Here is a 22159-nt window from a genome sequence, read left to right as displayed (position 1 = left end):
GTCCCTGCAGTGAGCCACAGCTACCGCCTACATCTGCAGGAGACCCTCCAATACTAGCAGGTTAAGTCTGGCCCAGTCTTTTATGAGGTCACCGCTTTTTCCCCTGGATCCTGGTGCACACAAGACCCTGTGTGTGCCCTCGAAGAGTGGACTTTCTGTTTCCCCCAGTCCTGTGGAATTCCTGTGATGAAACCCCACTGGCCTTCAAAGCCAGATTCTCTGGGGGATCCTCCTCCCATTGCCAGACCCCCAGGCTGGGGAGCCTGATGTGAGGCTCAGAGGTTTCACTCCTATGGGAGAACTTCTGTGGTATAATTAGTTTCCAGTTTCTGGGTCGCCTACCTGGCATGCATGGGACTTGATTTTATCATGATTGTACCCCTGCTACCGTCTTGATGTGGCTTCTTCTTTATCTTTGGATGTAGGGTATCTTTTTTGTAGGTTCCAGCATTTTTTTGTTGATGGTTGTTCAGCAGTTAGTTGTAATTTTGGTGTTTATGTAAGAAGAGGTGAGCTCACGTCCTTCTACTCTGCCATCTTGTCTCCCAATCAAGATTAGGTTTTCCCCACGACTGAGTTGCAGAGTTTTGAGGACATTGTTGTTTATCTGTTCTATACATAATAGTCTGCATCTGCTAATCCCAAACTCCCAATCCTTCCCTCCATCCCTCCTCCCGCAACCACAAGTCTGTTCTTTATATCTGTGAGTCTGTTTCTGTTTTGTAGATACGTTCATTTGTGTTGTATTTTAGATTCCATATATAAGTGATATCATATGGTATTTGTCTTTCTCTTTCTGACTTACTACACTTAGTATGATAATTTCTAGGTCCATGTTGCTGCAAATGGCATTATTTCATTTTTATGGCTCAGTAATACTCCATTGTATATATATACACCACATCTTCTTTTTCCATTCATCTATTGATGGGCATTTAAGTTGTTTCCATGTTTTGGCTCTTGTAAGTAGTGCTACTATGAACATAGGGGTACATGTATCTTTTTGAATTATAGTTTTGTTTGGTTATATGCCCAGGAGTGGGATTGCTGGATCATTTGGCAATTCTAGTTTTTTGAGGAACCTCCCTACTGTTTTCCATAGTGGCTGCTCCAATTTACATTCCCACTAACAGTGTAGGAGGATTCCCTTTTCTCCACACCCTCTCCAGCATTTGTTATTTGTAGATTTTTTAATGATGGCCATTCTGACTGGTGTGAGGTAGTACCTCATTGTAGTTTTGATTTGCATTTCTCTGGTAATTAGCGATGATGAGCATTTGTTCATGTGCCTTTTGGCTATCTGTCTTCTTTGGAGATATGTCTATTCAGATCTTTGGCCCATTTTTTGATTGGGTTGTTTGGGTTTTTGTTGTGGTTGTGTTATTCAGTTGTATGAGCTGTTTGTATATTTTGGAAATTAAGCCCTTATTGGTCACATCATTTGCAAATATTTTTCTCCCAATCCATACGTTGTCATTTCGTTTTGTTTAAAACATGATTGCTTGCTTCATCTAAATCCCCAGAGGAGAGCATCAGCTATCAAGCAAAAATTACAGTTTAAAAAAAATTTTTTTTAGCCTATTCACAGAGGTTACATCCCCTCAACATTACTGTATTCTATTGGTTAGAAGCAAGCTATTTAAAGGGGGTGAGGGATTATATAAGGCTTTGAATACTGGGAACTGCGATCATTGGAGGACATCTTACAGCCTGCCTACCACACTTTTCTCCCATGTCAAGAATTCTAGTTATCAAGGACAGTGGGATGATAAAATTAAAATATCACATCGGGCCTCCCTGGTGGCACAGTGGTTGAGAGTCCACCTGACAATGCAGGGGACACGGGTTCATGCCCCGGTCCGGGAAGATCCCACATGCTGTGGAGCAGCTGGGCCCGTGAGCCATGGCTGCTGAGCCTGTGCATCTGGAGCCTGTGCTCCGCAACAGGAGAGGCCACTGCAGTGAGAGGCCCGTGTACCGAAAAAACAAAAAATCACATCATTTATGCATTAAAAATTTTAATAGATACTAAAGTAACTCCAGATTGGCTTTGCCAGTTTACATCCCGTATCTCATATCCTTGCCAATATTAATCAAACTTTTAAATAATTGCCAATCTCTTAGGTGTGTAATGGTGTCTTGTTTTTATTTTTAATCTCCAAATACTAATAGAATTATGATATTTTTATATGCTTATTGGCCATTTGCATTTCTTCCTTTGTGAATTCCTTATTCATATCCTTTGTCCAGCTTCTTTTTAGGCTTTTTAACTTTTCCTTATTGATTGGCAGAAATTCTTTATAGTCTGTATATTAACCCCTTAATTAATATGGATTAATTAATCCATATTAATATGTGTGTGCAGTTATGTGTGTATACACAGACACACACACAGACACACACGTGTCATTAGAAGAATAGGACTACCTCTGAAGACAAGATGCTAAATTGGAGTCCTCCTGAATCCCAGGCTCCAAGCAGAGTGAACCTGCTACTAAATTATCTGGACTATCTGGGGAAGCAAGAGAAGTCCCAGTTGTGGCCATGCCAGTTCCCTCCAGAACAAAAAAGGGCTACACGAATCAAGGTGGAGAAAAACAGCTTCACATAGAATCAGTTATCTAGCCTGCTAGGAAAGAGTCCTTTACACCAGGAAATCTGCAGATAGCACTTCTGCTACCAGGATTTCCTTGGGCCTTGGCTCTGAGCCATCTCTGGGAGATCTGGAAGTAACAAAGACCCAACCCCTTCATCCTCCTAGTAGCAGTGACTTCACCAAGAAATGTTTATGTCCTCACATGTAAATTTTGGAGGGAGGCAATTTCCGGGGCTCTATTCCAGCCTCTAGGGAACCAGGTTCCTTCTAGCTTATTACTCCATCACTTCCTGAGCAGGTACTGGTGTGTATAGAGCGCCTGGGCCAGTTCTGCTCTAGTCTTAGGACTAGAGTCACTCACCATATCCCTTGGGCTCACTGTTTCTTCTCAAATGTGGGGTGGCATTGAGGGTCATGGTGAGAGTATAGGCCAGGCTCAGAGAGGTAATCTGCCCAAGGTCATACAGTTGGAATTCAAAGATTTTCTGGTGCCAAGACCCACATTTATGCTGCTTTACAAATATTATTTATGCTGCCTTATAAGATACTGTCTCTGCCTTCTGCATGGCCAGTGCTGACTTGCTCTTTAGAACTCTCACTGTGGATGTGATTTGGAGAAGGGAATGGTTGGGGGGAGTGGAGGGAGGCTGTGGTGGGCAGCCAGGCAACATCACAGAACTGTGATCTAAATAATAGTAATGGCAGGGGGTGGAGATGTACAACAGATTCAAGAGAGATTAGAGGTGGCTGGTAGAAGGAAGGGATCACAGATGACATCTACGTTACCTGGGGGACAGGTATTGAAGTCATTTATTTAATTATGGAACCCTAGAGAAGAGAAGAACACATTTAGAAGGGGGAGATATTTAGTGCAGCCTTTGATAACTGCCAAGTAGGGGATGGCCAGAGGGAGCTCTAAAGATCAAGATAGAAAAGAAAGTGAAATGAGTTTATTCTGTAAATAATTCCTGCCCACATTAGCAATCAGTGTCTGTACTATTCATTTATCATTGAATTTAAACCTGCATTCTATTAATACTCTTGTAAGTGGGTATTTATAGATACCAGACATTCCATTGCTTGAAAGCAGAAACTAACCCACCTTAGTGATGTATTGGTATTTCACAAGGAATAACAGATTAATTAAAGGAAATAATGAACATATTTGAGCATCTGAGTGTGAAGTAAGTGAATCTGTTACTGTTATGCATGGCTTACACTTGCACCTCAGCATGTGCACAATTTCACGCCTGTTGAAAGAATTCAAGCCTGCCTGCCTGCCATTCAGCCAGAATTGGGACAGTAAATGTTCGGGTGTGAAAGGAATGCAAGGTAAGACCCCACAGAAATGAGGTGGGGTCCATCTTCTCTTTACCCACTAGACTAATTCATCAATACGAGACTTCAACACGAAGGAGTTCGCATCATCCACTCTTTTGAAGTATTTCTCCTTTGGTTATCTATCCTTATGACTTGAATCCTGGACTCATTTAATCTCCTTAGTAGTTTTCAACATGGGCTTTACATCAACTTTACTGCTATCCTTCCCTTTCTTCTCATAATGATTCTATTGTTACCCTGATTTGCTGCATATTGCCTCAGTTTTCTCGACTCTTTTGGCTTCTACTACCAACGTCCACAGTCACAATAGGACACACCTTTCATTTCAATATTCAAAGAGACTGCTTCACCCCCAGTTTTCCCTTTACAGAACTCTCCTTCAGCATTCCTGCCTACACACAATCGGATGTGGTTACACCAATGCTCAGGTCTTCAGCCTCTGACACCTACACTTTGTTTAGATCATCCTGACATCATGGGCTCTGTTTTGATTTTCAACTATGGATTCAGTGCCATTCTATGGTTATTTTTATTTTCCATATAGTTTATTACAAGATATTGAATATACTTCCCTGTGCTATACAGTAGGACCTTGTTGTTTACCTACTTTATATATAGTAGTGTGTATCTGCTAATCCCCAACTCCTAACTTACCCCTCCCCCACCCTCTCCCCTTTGGTAACCATAAGTTTTCTATGTCTATGTGTTTGTTTCTGTTCTGTAAATAAGTTCATTTGTAGCCTATTTTAGATTCCACTTATAAGTGATATCATATTTGTCTTTTTCTGTGTGACTTACTTCACTTAGTATGATAATCTCTAGGTCCATCCATGTTGCTGCAAATGGCATTATTTCATTCTTTTTTATGGCTGAGTAGTATTTCATTGTATATATGTACCACATCTTCTTCACCCATTCATCTGTCAATAGACATTTAGGTTGCTTCTGTGTCTTGGCTATTATAAATAGTATTGCTATGAATACTGGGGTGCATGTATCTTTTCAAATTAGTTTTTTCTCCAGATATATGCCCAGGAGTGGGATTGCTAGATCATATGGTAGCTATATTTTTAGTTTTTCTAAGGAATCTCCATACTGTTCTCCACAGTGGCTGCACCAATTTACATTCCCACCAACAGTGCAGGAGGGCTCCCTTTTCCCCACATCCTCTCTAACATTTGTTATTTGTAGACTTTTTAATGATGGCAATTCTGACTGGTGTGAGGTGATACCTCATTGTAGTTTTGATTTGCATTTATCTAATAATTAGCAATGTTGAGCATCTTTTCATGTGCCTTTTGGCCATCTGTATGTCGTCTTTGGAGAAATGTCTATTTAGGTTTTCTCATTTTTTGATTGGGTTTTTTGTTGTTATTGATTTGTATGAGCTGTTTGTCTATTTTGGAAATTAAGCCCTTGTCAGTCACATCATTTGCAAATATTTTCTCCCTGTCCATAAGTTGTCTTTTCGCCTTATTGTTCCCTTTGCTGTGCAAAAATCTTGTAAGTTTGATTAGGTCCCATTTGTTTATTTTTGCTTTTATTTCTATTGCCTTGGGAAACTGACCTAAGAAAACATGGCTACAATTTATATCAGAGAATGTTCTGCCTAGGTCCTCTTCTAGAAGTTTTATGGTGTCATGCCTTATATTTAAGTCTTTAAGCCATTTTATTTTTGTGTATGGTGTGAGGGTGTGTTCTAACTTCATTGATTTACATGCGGTTGTCCAACTCTCCCAACACCACTTGCTGGAGAGTGTCTTTTCTCCATTGTATATTCTTGCCTCCTTTGTCGAAGATTAACTGACCATAGGTGTAGGTTTATTTCTGGGCTCTCTGTTCTGTTCCATTGATCCATGTGTCTACTTTTGTGCCAGTATGACACTGTTTTGATTACTGTAGCTTTGTAGTATTGTCTGAAGTCTGGGAGGGTTATGCCTCCAGCTTTGTATCTTTTCCTCAGCATTGCTTTGGCAATTCTGGGTCTGTTATGATTCCATGTAAATTTTAGGTTTATTTATTCTAGTTCTGTGAAAAATGTTAATGGGTAATTTGATAGGGATTGCATTAAATTCTGCCTGCATTTTAAAATGGCATTCCCGAGGCTTCCCTGGTGGTGCAGTGGTTAAGAATCCACCTGCCAATGCAGGGGACACAGGTTCAAGCCCTGGTCCGGGAAGATCCCACATGCTGTGGAGCAACTAAGCCCATGTGCCACAACTACTGAGTCTGTGCTCTAGAGCCCGCAAGCCACAACTACTGAGCCCATGTGCCACAACTACTGAAGCCCGTGTGCCTAGAGTCCGTGCTCCGCAACAAGAGAAGCCACCACAATGAGAAGCCCACGCACCATAATGAAGAGTAGCTCCCACCCGCCACAACTAGAGCAAGCCCCTGCGAAGCAACGAAGACCCAACGCAGCCAAAAAAAGAAAAAAAAAAAAAGACATTCCCCAGAGAAAACTACCAGGAAAAAAAAGGAGGCAGGATTTCATTCTTTAAATGCACAAATTAATCAATTCAATTCAACTAATAAAGGAGTTCCCACGTTTGATATCAAAACTAGACCTAGTAAAAGATACCAATAGATTTCAACATTTTTACAGATCATTAACATTGTTATAACAGTTTTTGAAACTCTACATAGATTTTTTAAAAGAAATATTAGTCAATTAATAATTTCATTGTATACATACATCAGGTTTGCTTTGGGTACAATCTGATGTGTAGTTGTGATTTTTCTGTGTCTTACTAATGTCTGCATTGTAGCTGTTTTACCTGCCTTAATCTGACATACTTGCATTATGTGCCAAGTAGAAATGGGCAACATCCCTCCGAAAATCCCCGAGTTCTAGAGAGGCACCTGGGTTACAGGCTCTGTGCAGGTGCCATGCATTGCTCATGGCTACATCAATCATGTAGCTCACCAAAACTGAGTACCATTTCTTGCCTCTTATTCTCACCCTATATTTGGAAATGATCTGTTCCATTTTAGCTACGCCTTCCCTGCATTCATCATACAGTTTCACTATGGAAGGTTGACTTATCTGAGGGATCTCCTTGTCATCGGCAAAACAACATATCTCATTGACTGGCTCTATGCCAACAGCGTTGGAGCACAGACTGATAATACCATCACCATGCCAATGACACACAATTATCTCATCATTTTCTTCTACTCGGAAATCGAAATACCCCTTCTTCATTTTTTTCATATGTTCTACACTCACCAGGGGACATTTTTCAGTCCTGTTCTCACGAATTGTTCCTGTTGCCCTCACCCCTTTCTTCTTCAAGGCTGACATCAATTTGACACTTGTAAAGAAGCTATCAAAACACAGGTGATAGGGATATTGACCTCTCTCTAAAAGAACATCAGCAAAATTCATCACTAGATTTCCACCTAAACCAAGATCAAGATCCTTACCTGCCATCATAGTTGACTCTTCTTGATAGGGCTCAAACCAAACCAGATAACCCTGTGTGGTTGTACCACACCAGACTTTATAGCCAATTCTAATAGGTTTCCCATTCAGGAATTGGTCACTGTCAAAGCACTCACACATTGTCTTATCAAAACAATAGTATTCTTCAAGGGGAGCATACAGGAGAAAATTTTTATTCATTTGCTTTATGAGAGGCCTCAATTTTGTAAACTTATCATTTTGATCTAGGTGGCTATTATCTGCAAAATGCAGGTATGAGAAAATCAATTCAAATCTGTCCCTTCTGATTGAATCTCTAACCAGATTCTGATCGGCATCAGACATTTCCCAATACATTCCCCTTCTGGGACGCCTCACAAGGCCACTCAAAAGCAGGACACCAAGCACACACCTCATTTCCTGAACTGTGACTTCCAAGTTGACATTTTTCTGAGAAGCGTAATTGTTGGTTTCACTGACAATCAAGTTGAATGTTTCATCATCAAAAAATAACTCAAAGAGCTCCACTGGGTTCAACTTTTCACTCTTGAGATTCAAAAGTCCAGAATCCAGTGCTGACCAGCTTGGAAAGTTGGGTTTAATGTCTCTTTTAATCCAGTTCTTCTCTGGGATGCTTGACACCTTTGGTCTTTTTGGAGGAGGCTGAGTCTCAGGCTCGTCATCCTCTTCCACATCTGAATCACCAGAAAATGTGAGGCCTTGGAGCAGTTCACTCACTCGAGCTTTGTCTTTTTTTCTCCCTTTTCGGGTAATGTCTCCTGCAGCATATTCCAGGGATGAGATGTGCATCCGAGCCCACAAGTCAGCAGGGTGACGGTCCTTCAGAGTGTTCGAATGTGCAACTGTCCTTTCAGCAGGAACAGGGGTACTACAAGCGGCCTGGGGTACACAATCTCTGGGAAAGAAAAAAGAACATATGCTATAAAAATTCTGTCTCATTCACTGATACAGGATAAATCCACTGACGCCTAAGGATGCTTTTGTGGGGAATAATTCCTTCTCACTCCTCATGTTTCCCTGGGGAGGGCTTTGGCCAGACTGAACATTTCTGGCCTCTTTCCACTTCCCACTCACTCCTCATGACTTAACTAATTGTTGAATCTGGGAGAAAGAACTGGGCTGTCCTCTTTAGAAGCCAGTTGCAGACATTCCATGTTCCTTTTTCCCCCAAGATGGATCAGGAAGGCCTATGTGGGGGTAGGGTCTGCTGTCACTATGCGGCCACTTAGCTCTGCCTCTGAGCGGCTTTATCAGTCTAGCTTCTGTCAGTCATAAAGCAGAGGTTTCCAGAATCATCTGTTTTACTCCTGTGTCTCTATCAATTGGTTCTGAATTTGGACAAGGAAATGGGTTGTTATTTACTGAGCCCCCTCACCTCTCACAGAATTTCTGAACATGGAACAATTTAGCCTCCCCTAGTTCTGCATTCATCTGGTGGACACACTGTTTCTGGGGAGAAACAAAAGAGAAACTCAAACTTATTGCCCTTGGACTGATTTTTATGCAGTTTTCAAGGAACTAGGCTAAAGTTACTACGATGAAAAGTATTATTTTACACAAACTTCTTTAATTCTAGAAATGTGCATTTCATTTACAAATGTCCTGTTGGTACATTAAATTAGACCAATTTAAGAAGACATAAGGGAGGAAAAAGCAGTGAAAAGAGTATGTTGTAATATAATTTACACTATATATACTTATTTGTTTGCTTAGAGCATTTATCATCCTGGGTGTCTTTAATGTCTGCATGTATGATCCATTCAGTAGATCCATCTTAGAGTTCCCTGACATCTTCAACTTCCGGGGCCCTCCTTGAATCCTGTCACTACACTGAACTTTCCACTGGTGAAAACTGAACTCCAAGAGCTCATTCTAGCCTCCTCGCACTCTTGTCCCACAACACCTGTTCTTCCATCTCACTCTGACTCCTCCGTTTCCTCCTGCTTTTACCTCCCTTCCTATTCTGTCTAGACCTCGTGATCCATCATCACCTGAGTCCTTCTCTTGCCAGGATCATCAATCACCCTGCCCCAGTGTCCTTCTGTAGTGGTGGGCTAGCAAAACTCAGCACCAGATCAAGTCCATCCTTAGTCTTCTCTGTTCCTCACCCAGGAGTGAGTAGTGCCAGAGAAATCAAACAACGAGGTAGACCGACACTGCTAAATATGATGGTCTCCAAAACTCAGCTAGTTACTCAACACTGCCCAGAAATCCTTCTCATGGCCTCTCGTCCCTTTCTTCCCTGTTCCCCACAACAGGTATTTCATCACTCTTCTCAAATCTACCAGTCTATCTCCAAACATGACTTCTTTTCCTACTCCAAAGAGGACCCAGAATTTTTCAAGCAGAAACTTGTTTTTTTTTTTTTTTTTTTTTTTTGTGGTACGCGGGCCTCTCACTGTTGTGGTCTCTCCCGTTGCGGAGCACAGGCTCCGGACGCGCAGGCTCAACGGCCATGGCTCACGGGCCCAGCTGCTCCGCAGCATGTGGGATATTCCCAGACCGGGGCACGAACCCGTGTCCCCTGCATCGGCAGGCGAACTCTCAACCACTGCGCCACCAGGGAAGCCCAGAAACTTGCTCTTTAAAATGATCCTCTGGGACGTCCCTAGTGGTCCAGCGGTTAAGACTGCGGTCCCAGTGCAGGGGGCCGTATCTGACAGACACAACAGCAGGTTCCTATTCTCCAGTTATAACTCTGAGCTAAGTCAGAGTGTTCTTTCTCTTACTTTAGTGCAGCTTGGCTCGGACTTCACCAGCTTTATGAAAGATCTTACTTCTCTTCTTAGGCTTCAAGACATCTCTTTTAACTGAGATTTAGCTCCCTGTTTCCCTAAGATGAACAAATGTCAATAAGGAGAATCCTCATCCCCTGCCCTACTCTTCAGTGTAATTATCGCACGCTGTTTCCTTTTTCTTCTTTTCTCACTTCTCCAAGGAGTTAATGGCCTCACCAGAACCCAACCTTTGCTCATGATCCGGTCCCTCTCCTTCTGCTTTAGGAACACCTATGCTAGACATCCATTGCACAACCAACACTCATTAAACACCCACTACTATCTTTAATTTGTCCTTCGTCATCAGCTACTCTCCTTTTAATTCTTGCTCAGGATCCTCCTAATGGAGGTCGAAGATACCCTACCTGTCTTCCCTAAGTCCTCTTCCAGGTCTGATGATATTTCTTTCTTAACCATCGTGGCAACAAATGTTACCTGCAGCCCTCACTCTCTTGTCTAAGTCCTCTGCTTCTCTATATTCTTCTCTTTCTGGCTTCACTATCTGTAGCCCCATGACATAAGGGAGCCAGGGGAAGAGTGATCAGGCAAGGTAAACTGAGTCAGAGAGGATTCTTGGAGGCAACTGTATACCAACTGGAAGTTTTGTATAATTATGATACACTGACAGGTCACCTCCTTGGCGTGGGACCTCCTATGATCACAGAAGTGAGTGTTACTCTTTCTGTATTATTCCAGGGAAGCAGGCTTTTACCAACTGGTTTCTCTGGTTTCATTTCAATTTCTTCTTACATTTGTAGGATTTGTTCTACTTAGGACCATGGACACTCACCTGTTGGGTATTCCTGAGACCTCAGCACCTTGTTCCATTTCTTCAGAAGTTTCTTGCTTTGTGTTAAACAATCCATCTTTAGTTACAACTTCTTCAGCTAAAATAATATGTTAATAATTTAAATGTCATTTGTTGCCTGAATCTAGAAAAAACAATCTCTAGGGTAAGGAACAGGATGTTCCAAATTAAAACAAACAAAAAATCAACAGGTGTACCAGGAGTGCAGTCACAACAGTCCTAAAAATGTGGCAGAGTACAGGAAGATAGTAAGAAAGGTCAATTTGCAGGGGAGAGTATCTAACAGGGCAAAGCATATTTAAAGAAAATTACACATAGACAGTAGTGTTCACAGAGAGTGAAGAGAACTTCCTCTGAGGTAAAGAAGGGATCAGGCAGAGGTGTTTGTGGAACTTTCAGGTATTAAGGGATGTCTGAAAAGGACAAATTATATGGGACCCTTGAAAAGGGAAGAAAACAGGGAGCAGAGGAGGAGATGTTGAGGGAATCGTGATCAGAGATGACAGCAAGACTCAGTAGTGATTAGCAACAGAAGGAGATAAGGGCATTGGGAGGGGTTCAGAATGGCGGGGCTGAGAGGAGTGTGGAAGCAGAGCCAGAAGAAGGGGAAGGAAGGGTGAGGGCATGTAGGAAATGTGGGTTCACAAGGGCCGAGTCAGGGTTAATGATGGGAAAGGTGAGCACAGCTGGGGACCAGCCAGAGGCCTGTCCTTACCCATCAGACTGATGTTTGTAACCTTCTCCTGAGCCGAGTTTCCACAGAGGTTCCTCTGGGGCGGACTCAGATGTGGCCACTCCTCTGGGACAAGAGCCTGGGCTGCTGCTTCCTCAGTCTTCACTGATGTCTAAAAAGGCAAAAAATGGCCTCTTAGTCTTCACTGTGGTAAGGATAAGGGGTCCAGGTGTGAAGGGTGTTGAATACCACACTGCAGACCAGTCGTACCAAGCCAACCAGCAGGGGCCTGCTCTCTCCGAAGGTCTAAGGGACGACTGTCCTGCCTCTCTCTCAGCTTCTGGGGGTTGTCAGCAGTCCTGAGTGTTCCTTGGCTGGTAGATGCATCACTGCAGTCTCTGCCTCTGCAGTCACATGGCCTTCTCCCTGTGTGTCTCCCTGTCTTCACATGGCCTTCTTATAAGGACATCGACCGTTGGATGCTGGGCCCACCCTCCTCCAGTAGGACCTCATCTTAACTTGATTACATCTACAAAGAATCTATTTCCAAATCGGATCACAGTCATAGGTACCTGGGGTTAGGACTTCAATGTATCTTTTCGGGACACAACAGAAGCCATAACTTCATCTTAGCTCTACTTCAATTAATGTTATTTTTCTCTCTCTCTGGCTGGTCTTTCATTATTCAACTCAATGCTAGTTTCATTCTACTGTCCACCCACATCTCTGCCCTTTCATTTTCCTAGCCTTTTGATCTTCTTATTCCTCCTTAATTCAAACCTAATGATTACACATCAGTGCAAACGTTTAACTACTTTGTTATTTCTTGGTGTGATCATGTCCAAACATTTGCATTTTTGAAATATTTTTTAATAAATTGCTTTTTGTTTCTCCATTATATAGCATTTTAGATAATTATATTGATTTAAATATACATATAGGTAAGTTTTACTTGCTATACATTTCTTTTCAGGAAGGTGAAGTATTTGTTAAGAACAGGAGGCACTGGGTCTGATAGGATTAAGAACGAATTAAAAGTCACAGAATGAGGAAAGGACTCCATGAAGACCCTGTTCTTGAGGAAACTGACTCAGCAGCAGAGGACTTAAATAGGAGACTTAAATATTTTTTAACTAAATGACTAGGAAAATTATTGGACCACTAAGAGAATAGGGGGAAAAAAAACCAAGAGTCTATTTTGTGGAGATGTGAAGTTTTGCCTTGGATACACAGAATTTCCATTATCATCTCCAAATATTATTGGGTATGTGCAGAACACTGGGACTATAAAGTAACATGAGGAAGAGTACTGCTTCTCAGACTGGGGGGAGAAACCAGAGACCCCCTCAAAAGATAAAACATCAGTCACTGAGCATCAAATGAGTAGAGGCACTTTCTGAAACCAAGGGCCTAACTCTGCCCCTTATTCTCATACCTTGAGATCTGGATGTGCCTCCTGCATACAGTATGGAATGAGGCCACTGCATAATCTATATGATCTATGTGCGCTCCCCGGATCACATAATCTATGTGATCTATGTGAGCTCCCTGGATGAGGCATAAATGGTCTGTGATATTCTGTGACAAGGTGAAGGCAGAGGGACCGTGCCACCTGAAAGGCTCCCAGGGTGAGCAGTGTGAGGCAAGAGAAGGGCAAGGGATAGGTGGTCGAGGGAAGGAGGGCTGCTACTGAGGTTTGCATAGGCCGGGCATCATGCTTACCTGGGACCTGGCTGAGTTAAACCCCAGTACTGCTGCCTGGTCTCTGGGATTCTCTTCCTGAGGAGGGGCTGGTCCCTGGGGAGCAGGCCCTGTGGAAGGAGGAGACAAGAGTCCTGAATGAGACACAATGGCTTTTAGGAGAGAGCCCTTTGTGGGCGACCCAGACCCCAAATCTTCTTATGTTTGTTAAACATCCAGGAACTAAGATACAGATCTTACGCTAGAACATCATATCTGCTTTCATTCTGTCAGAATTCTAAAATTCTAAAACTTTAGGGTCCCTACCCACAAAATAAGTGGTGTTTATGAACTCATGAGGTGATCTACAGTGATGCATTTTCACGTTCATAAAGAAAAATTAGAAATCATTGATGAAAATAAGGAGAGGGAAGGCAGAACTTGGTGATAAAGGAAACATTAACCAGAGAACAAAGAAGAAAGAAAAGAAGTGGAGAACAGAGAGAGAAGGCAAAGGGGAAACAGGAAAGCAGATAAGAGGAAGATGAAAAGAGAAAATAAAGATACAAAAAATAGAGTTGATAATGGGGGAGGCAACGTATGGGGGGAGGCAGGGGGTAGATGAGAAATCTCTGTACCTTTCTTCCAATTTTGCTTAACATAAAACTGCTCTAAAAAAATAAAGTCATACATGTACACCTGAAACTAACACAACATTGTAAATCAACTGTACGTCAGTAAAAAAAAGTAACACACACACAAAAATAGTCATACATACATACATAGAAGAAATGCTAACCGTGAGCTAGGAGAACTTTTGAAAATCTGCCACACTGGAAACTGTAACAATAATTCAGACAGTCATAATGATTGCAAGGTGCCAGGCACTGCACTGTTACTTAAAAAAATTCTTTCCAATTTCTTATCTGTACAATGGGGAGAACACAGTCTACTTTACAAGGTTAATGAAGATTGAGGCAACATAAAAACTCTCTGTAAAAGCCCTCTGTAAATTGTAAGACCCCACACAAGGTAATGTATCATTATTTTTCAAGATGGCAACAATATAAGGAGCCCAAAATTACTAAATGAAGAGTACAGGGGATAATTCTAACCCAAAATAGAACATAGTACCACTTTTCCTTGCTCCAGACCCAGTGGATCACTGGAATCTTTTTGTTGCTGTTGTTTCATATCTAGAGCAAATAAGGCTTGCTAGGAAAATAAAATAGCCTTGCCCCTGATTCACTGTTACTACCTTACCTCCCCACAATGCATATATGCCAAACACCCAACAGCGTAAAAAGCACAGTGTAAAGCAGGTCTGCTGTCAGAGAAAGGGCTAAGCTGAGGAGGGACAGGATGGCAAGAGAGAATGGAAGGGGGCAAAGGTATAATGCAGTGAGGAAAGAGATCAACAGCAATGAGAAATTTGAGAGAGTAAAGGTCAGATCAGATGCTGTGTTTGCCTCTTATAATCCTCCTGAGGTGGAAAAGCATTAGGGTTAAGCCTGGGAAGAAGGCGGAGCAATGTTTTCAAACATATTAAAGTTCACTACAAATACCACACTGATCTGTTGCTCTATATCTCTGCCAAAGACAGAACAAGAGAAAATGGGCTTAAGTTTCAATGAATAAAATGATCTCAAGATCTTTTCTACTTCTCCGTCAACATATCGAAAATTTAACAATGTGTCTGACCCTAAGAATCAATCACACTTGAGCATTAAGAGACTGACTGGCAAAAATAAAGTACTCAACAGTTTTCATTTTAAATCTAGTGTTCCATGACAGGTGAGAATGATATACTATATACACACAAATAACACAGTCACTATAAATCATATTTTTGATTTTAAAAAAAGGCTTCAATGGCACCCAACTTTTTAATGATAAAGTCCAAACCTCTTGGTTTGAATTTAAACACCCCATAAAATGGCCCCAACTGACCTTCCCATTCCCCCCACCCACTCTTTCCCCTAAACAAACCCCATCCTCCTGTCATGCTGGTTGACTTATTACCCCATTGAAAATACTAGCAGGAGAGGAGGGAATGCAGGTAGCCTGGGAAACTGATCTTCAGTTCATTTGGTCGCAGGTATCCTGGAGAAATGTGCTTGGGTTACGACTAGTAGGCAGGGAGGCCCTTAGCCAGTCTCCAGAATATTTGGGAGGGCCTAAGAGGGTATAAAAAGCCCTTGAGAATGACAGGGTGTGCTAACTAAAGGACAACAGAGCATCCTGATTACACACACCACAGCAGTGGCGCATCGCACGGGGACCTAGAGAACCGAAGAAGCCCCCCCTCCGCCCAGTAGATACTGCTGGGGTCCAGTTCCGTGAGCCAGCTCATGCTCACACGGAAGAATCTTATATCCTATGACCGCTGTTATCTTTCTGTCAATTACCATCACCATTCTGACAAGTACCTCCATTTTCATTACCCCCTCCCCCTCCACAGTCAAAATGAGATGAAACTGATTTCATGCATGTTCATCATCTCACAGGTAGATGGGAATGCTCACCCTATGCCTGCTCCACTGCAAGTCCTCATCTATCAAGGCTCAATGCAGGCTCATGACTCCAGGAAAGCTTTCCCACCCCCAGGGCCGTAAGGCTCCCTACCACCTCTAAACTTCTTCACGTAAAACATTTGGGCTTCATGTCATGGTGGTTTTTAATAACCAAAGAAATAAGACAGAACTATCAGTCAAGTAAGTAGGGAAATATCAAGTTCTATTTATGCTCCAATGGGTAAATATCACAAGTAATCTGAGCCTCATACATTTTCTTTTATTTCCCTTGAATGTTCTCAAATCATTTATTATATGAACCATTTATTCTGCACTTAATATCAAAATATCAGTATTCACAGATCACCAGTGTGGTGACTGTAAACCAATGTGGTAAATCATGAAGTTGTGTGCATCATTTTGTATGCCTTTTCTAGGGAAGAGAGTTAATCCTTCTCAATAAATTCTGGGGGAAAATGATAGCATCCCTCACCACAAAGGTTAAAAAACACTGCACTACGGAGTTCTGAGGTCTCCTTTTTGAACGATCTGTATACTTCTGTGTGTTCTCAAGCCATCTGCAAACTGCAGGCCACAGACTTTGCCTTCTTTGCATGGCCTATCTTACTGCACACAGCTGAAATATAACCAATAGCTGGGATGGATATGGAAAGTGAGAGAGCCATGCACACAGGAGGGTACACTCCAAGTGCAGGAAGGAGAGAACCTGTTTAAACCTAAAGCTGTATGTAAATTACTGAAAGATTAGAGGCAGGGAGGCTACTGAAGAAAATGTTACCATGGGAAAAAGACAAATTTATGGAAAGCTACCAAGTAAATGTTTAAAATATTCACAAGTGTAGAATTAGAAATGTGGAATAGAGATATATAGTAAAGAGAGAATCTTGGTCAGAAGGTCACGTGACTTAACTCTGCCTCTGTTGACCCTGGTCAAGTCACTTAAACTCTGAGTTTTGGTTTTCCTAACTATTAAGGGTGTTGGATGAGAAGATATTAGATTTCTAACATTTTACAATTCCAAATGTTTTTAAAAGTTTGCTTAGGTATAGGGCTAACAAACAAACAAAAAAAAACAAAACAAAAAACAAAAAACACCCCACAGATAAACAAGCTTTTACTTAGAAGACCATGCACCTGCCAGCGGCCTGCTCCCAGTGTCCTTACTAAACTCACCCTCCGGCACTCACCACTCACTTCTTGGGCGACCTCTTGGTGGGGCTCTGGGGGTTCACACTTCAAGGTGGTTACCCCAGGCAGTAGCTGGGGCCTCTGACACTCCAAAGAGGTTCCTTGATATTCTGTCACTGGTAGGTGCATGTCCTGTCCCTGAGTGTAGACAGAAGCCTGGGGACAAAAGGTTCACTTTGAAAAGGCATCCTGGGGTGGGAGGGAGACGCAAGAGGGAGGAGATATGGGAATATATGTATACATATAGCTGATTCACTTTGTTATACAGCAGCAACTAACACAACATTGAAAAACAATTATACTCCAATAAAGATGTTAAAAAAGAAAAGAAAAGAAAAGGCATCCTGGTGGGAACTGGACCGAACAGCAGTTAGGGATATCCTCAAGGGAACACCAGACAAGCCCCATTTAATCCTTAAGCAGCAGCAAGTAAGACAGAGTAGCAAGACAGAGACATTCACTCATTTGGCGAATATGGACTGAATGCCTACTAAAAGCCAGGCTCTGTTCTACGTGCTGGGGATATAGTGGCAAAGAAGAGACACAAGACAGGCAAAGATCCCTGCCTAGAAAAACAAAACAAAAACCCAGACGGATGCTTAACTAGTGGGTGGAAGTTCAATGAGAAACAGGATATGTACACTGTCTCAAAATGTCTCCCACAAATTTCTTATTAATTACAAAGGGGAAAATGGTAACTTTACAGTAGAGAAATCTGACAGATACCACCTTAACCTCATCAGTAATGGGACAATCCATCACCATGTGCCTCCTGATGTGATGCACTGAGGAGACCACAATGTCACTTCTGTGGTATTCTAGCCAAAATGCACAACCCGGGTCTTATCATGAGAAAATACAAGGCAAACCCAAATTGAGGGGCATTCCAAATAATAACTGGTCTGTACTCTTCAAAAATGTCATTGTTATGACAAAGGAAGACTAAACAACCTTTCCAGATCTACAAAGACTGAAGAGACGGCAACTAAATGTAATGTGTGATGCTGGACTGTATCCTGGATTGGGGCAAAACTGTCATAAAGAATACTACTGGGCTATCATGGATGTATCTAAACAAGGACTACTGTTGAGGTGATAGTATCATAAAAATTTTAATTTCCCAAAACTTGATTGTATGTATTCTGGTTATACAAGAGAATATCTTTCTTCTTCAGAAATACACACCGAAGTGTTTAGAGATAAAGGGGTATGGTATCTCCAACTAACTCCAATCTCAAATGGTTCAAGAAAAAAAATGTGCGAGCCTGTGTGTGTGTGTGTGTACACACATATATGTACATATACAGAGAGAGAGGGAGCACGTGCTCGCACACGAGAGGGGCACATCCTGTAACAAATGTTAACAACTGGTGAATCTGGGTGAAGAGTACACAGTAGTTCTCTGTACTACTCTCCCAAAACTTCTGTAAGTTGTAAATTACTTCAAAGTAAAAAGTTAAAACTTAACAGACAAATGTTCGCCATTATTTCTCCCAGGCCACCACGCACATTCTCTTCCCACCTGCTGTCCTGAGTCTCCTGTGTCTTTCTCTAGATTCTCCAGCACTGTCACTGCATCTTCCCCACTCTCCAGAGGATATGCCTGCACCCAGGCCTGGAGCTCCTGGGGCAGGATGGTCAGGAACTGCTCCAGCACCAGCAGCTCCAGGATCTGCTCCTTGGTGTGGGTCTCCGGCCGCAGCCATTGATGGCAAAGTTCTTGGAGCTGGGCCAGAGCCTCCCGGGGCCCGGTTACCTCCTGGTAGCAGAACTGCCGGAAGCGCAGGCGGCAAAGCTCCAGTGTGTGGGAGCTGCTCTCCTGTGAGCTGCACACCTGCTCCCATGTGGGATCTTCCTCCTTCACTTTCACAAGGCTGTCTCCATTCTCAGGAGTGGGGCCTGGCGAAGCTTCATCCATGTTGACCTTAAAGGCTAGAAAAAGGTTCACTTAGCTGAGGTCTATGCTCCAGAAATGTTTTTCCAAATGCACATCTGAAGCATAAGAATTGATCAGTAACATAAAAATTATAAGAGCTTCAAAACTCTATGTAACATACTTATATTTTTGTCCCCACTCTAAGTGATGCTCAAAATCTGAGGCTTCTTGTCAATATTATCAGTGAAATTAATCAGAAGTCTACCTTGAATCCTAAGGGAGTTGAGCCCAGAAGTAAGGGATGTAAGGTAAGGGATACCAGGGAAGAAGGGTTAACAGTAAGAATGCTTGAGCAGCTTATACTTTAGATGGAGGGAAGGGATAATTTGATCCATGGAGGAGCCAGACGGCTGCCTTTATGGACAGATTAATATACTCTTAAAGTTCATCTATCTCTGCATATTTCTCACAGAATACTCCACCTTAAATGTAGGTGAGGTAGACTGTTTCCAAAGCCTCCATCCCCCAAAACCTGTTATGATGAGATTTTGTCACTTTTCTCATCATGAGGTAGAGTCTACTTTTCCTTCCCTTGAGTCTGTGCTGACCTGTGACTTGTTTTAACCAATAGAATATGGCAGAAATGACAGTGTAAGAGGAAGTGCTCTTGTAGTGCCAGACACACAGCCATGAGACTTCCATGCTGTGAGAAAGCCCAAGCTAGCCATGCAGAGGTCACGTGGAAGAAAACCATGGAGCCCCAGCTGGAGCCCAGCTGATTGACCAGCAGCCACATGAGTAACTCCAGTAATACTGCCCAGTCAATCCATAGAATCATAAGAATAAGCTGAGGTTGTTTTAAGCCACTAAGTTTGGGGCTTTATTTTTTTATGTAACAATAGATAACAAACCGTAGAAATACTTCAACTTCTGTTTCTCTTCTCACCTGTTCCTTTTGTGATCTCAATTAATCAAAATTCAATATGTCTCTATTCTAAGAACACTTAAATCTCTGTCTGGCTCTGACTTGCCTTTCGTATTCCAAACTCACATCTTGGGCCTCTCCTGCACTGTAATTTCAACACATCCCAAACTGAAATCAGAGTCCCCTCAAAGCTGCACTCACTCTGTATTTTTCAGTTTCTACTGGCATCACCACTACCTTCCATGCATTCAGGCTCAAAACCAGCTTACATATATTATATATAATCACCAGGAGTCCAGTCAATTCTTCCTCCACAACGCCTCTTGCAGCCATTCCTTCCTTTTTACTCCTGCTTTACGATTTACAATCACTATTACAATAATTTTCTGTGTGGTATTCCTGCCGCACCATACACTCCATCATCACTGGATCGGTATTTCCTAAAGCACAATTTGAAACATATTCGACACATCTGTCCCACCAAAAAGCGGGTTTCAACTGCTCCTAGTTGAACTAAATTCAAACTCCCCAGAACATTTCTGGAGCATAGACCTCAGCTAAGTGATCTTAACTGAGTTTGACTTGTGTGTTTGTCACTCGATAAACATTTATGGAGCACGTTATTTTCCAAGCATAACGCTAACCCCATAATAAAAGACATAGACCCTACCTCCAAGAAAGCCATCGTCTTCCCAAATGCCTCGTAACACTGCCAGCTGATACTCAGATTTGTTCCACCAACCTTGTACTTTATGGCCACGACCAGTCATCTAACGGTATATTCCCAAGGCCCCGTGCAAATGCCACCCCCAAACCTAATGTACAGTCTTCTGTCCTCTGAGCCACTCAGGTGGAGGGTGTTCCCATGGAAAAGTGAGCCCAAACCTGCCTCACCAACCCATTTCCCTCTCCAACCCGCATTACAGATCACACCCCGCATCACCACCACCAACCCTGCCCCTTGAGGACAAGGGTTTATCTTTGCATGACCTCAGCGAGCCCGGGCTTACCTGGTATTCAACAAATACTGGCGGACGTCTTGCCGGAGGCATGTAGATGTACTGGGATGTCGGTAGCCGGGACCTGCGACGGGCCCAGAACGCATCTTACTGCGATTGCCCCCCAGCTCCTAGCGCTTGGCATATAGCGGGCACTCGGTGAGTGTCTAATGGCTGGTTAACGGACCAGAAGTTCAAAGAACATGCACAACGAAGCCGTGGCCGACCCAGTGAAAAGCCCCACCAGAGGGCGGAGGCCCGGCTCTCCACAGTCGGGAGGAGCCAGTCGCCTGTCCCCGCAGGGCCCGGGCGTCTGCCGCTTCCGGCCGTCGGGACTCGGGGGCAGATTTCCCCTCCCGCCGTGCGGGCAGCCGAACCTCAGCCCGGCGGGCTCCATGCCTCTCTAGGAATGCGGCCGCACGTCTCACTGGTGCGCCTGGCGGACCCCCGCAGACACCGCCCGCCCTGCTCAGTTGCTGAGTCCCCACCAGGCCATGGGGATGTTCCCAGCCTGCCCCTCATTTTTGCAATCATTTCAATTAAAAACCAACTAGATGATGAAGACAAAACTGAGTTTCTGTCTTTAGAGTCCTCACAGGCTGCTGGGGGAACAGATGAACAATACAGCAAGCAGCACAAATTTTAAAAACTTAAAATATACAGATCACATATATATATATATCAGCCATTTCTGTTTGGGTCATTTTTTAAAAAATTAATTAATTAATTAATTAATTTTTGGCTGCATTGGTCTTCGTTGCTGCGCGTGGGCTTTCTCTAGTTGTGGCGAGCGGGGGCTACTCTTCTTTGCCCTTGCGGTGTGCGGGCTTCTCATTGCGGTGGCTTCTCTGGTTGCGGAGCACGGGCTCTAGGCACATGGGCTTCATATATATACAATTAAAACACAAGGTGCATAGAAACTATAAAATGAAAAGTATCCCACTCCCCAGAGTTAACCATTGTTAATATTTTGTATATATCTTCCCAGGACGCTAACAGCCACATAGTAGCACTCATTAAACATCTGTTTAATAAGTATGTATTTTAAACCACCTCTGGCATCACAATATAATTTTGCACCTTATCTTTTTCAGTTAAGAAAGCTTGGAGATTTTTCCAAACCACTTTATCTTTTAACAGCTAATTAGTATTCCATTGTACGGGTTAATTTACGTAACTATTCCTACTATATTTTTTCTTTAAGTAGAGAACACCATTGAATATCTTTACATGGTTTTATGAGTATATTTCTAGGGTAAATACTACACACTGAAATTTATTTGTCAAAGGGCATGTGCATTAAAGTTTTGATATACAG

General features: G+C 42.6%; 1 protein-coding gene across 3 annotated transcripts; it reads right to left on the bottom strand.

The window, feature by feature from the left end:
• Window positions 1-6425: 6425 nt before the first annotated feature.
• On the bottom strand, window positions 6426-21529 carry PGBD1 (piggyBac transposable element derived 1). 3 transcript variants are annotated; one of them, XM_060110416.1, is made up of 8 exons: window positions 20854-21529; window positions 20113-20283; window positions 18565-18974; window positions 17042-17198; window positions 13363-13451; window positions 11683-11812; window positions 10950-11046; window positions 6426-8277 (listed from the first exon to the last, which is right to left on the bottom strand). In XM_060110416.1, the coding sequence occupies exons 2-8, from the start codon at window positions 20174-20176 to the stop codon at window positions 6720-6722; spliced, it is 2505 nt and encodes an 834-aa protein (XP_059966399.1). In that variant the 5' UTR covers window positions 20177-20283; window positions 20854-21529; the 3' UTR covers window positions 6426-6719. The 3 variants fall into 3 exon arrangements, with proteins under 3 accessions (XP_059966399.1, XP_059966401.1, XP_059966400.1); XM_060110418.1 differs by having other exon boundaries at window positions 20132-20283; XM_060110417.1 differs by lacking the exon at window positions 20113-20283.
• Window positions 21530-22159: the final 630 nt, after the last annotated feature.

This window comes from Mesoplodon densirostris, chromosome 10 (assembly GCF_025265405.1).
Source record: "Mesoplodon densirostris isolate mMesDen1 chromosome 10, mMesDen1 primary haplotype, whole genome shotgun sequence".
Taxonomy (NCBI): domain Eukaryota; kingdom Metazoa; phylum Chordata; class Mammalia; order Artiodactyla; family Ziphiidae; genus Mesoplodon; species Mesoplodon densirostris.
This window is presented reverse-complemented; position numbering and strand designations above follow the sequence as displayed.

Excerpts from the sequence above, each read along its gene's own strand:
- PGBD1 (XM_060110416.1), bottom strand. The coding sequence starts at position 20,176 with ATGGCTGCAAGAGGCGTTGTGGAGGAAGAATTGACTGGACTCCTGGTG. Across the intron at positions 18,975-20,112 it reads GGTGATTATATATAATATAT|CCTTTAAGGTCAACATGGAT; the intron begins GTAAGCTGGTTT and ends ACCTTTTTCTAG. Across the intron at positions 13,452-17,041 it reads GGTCGCCCAAGAAGTGAGTG|GGCCTGCTCCCCAGGGACCA; the intron begins GTGAGTGCCGGA and ends CTCCTTCCACAG.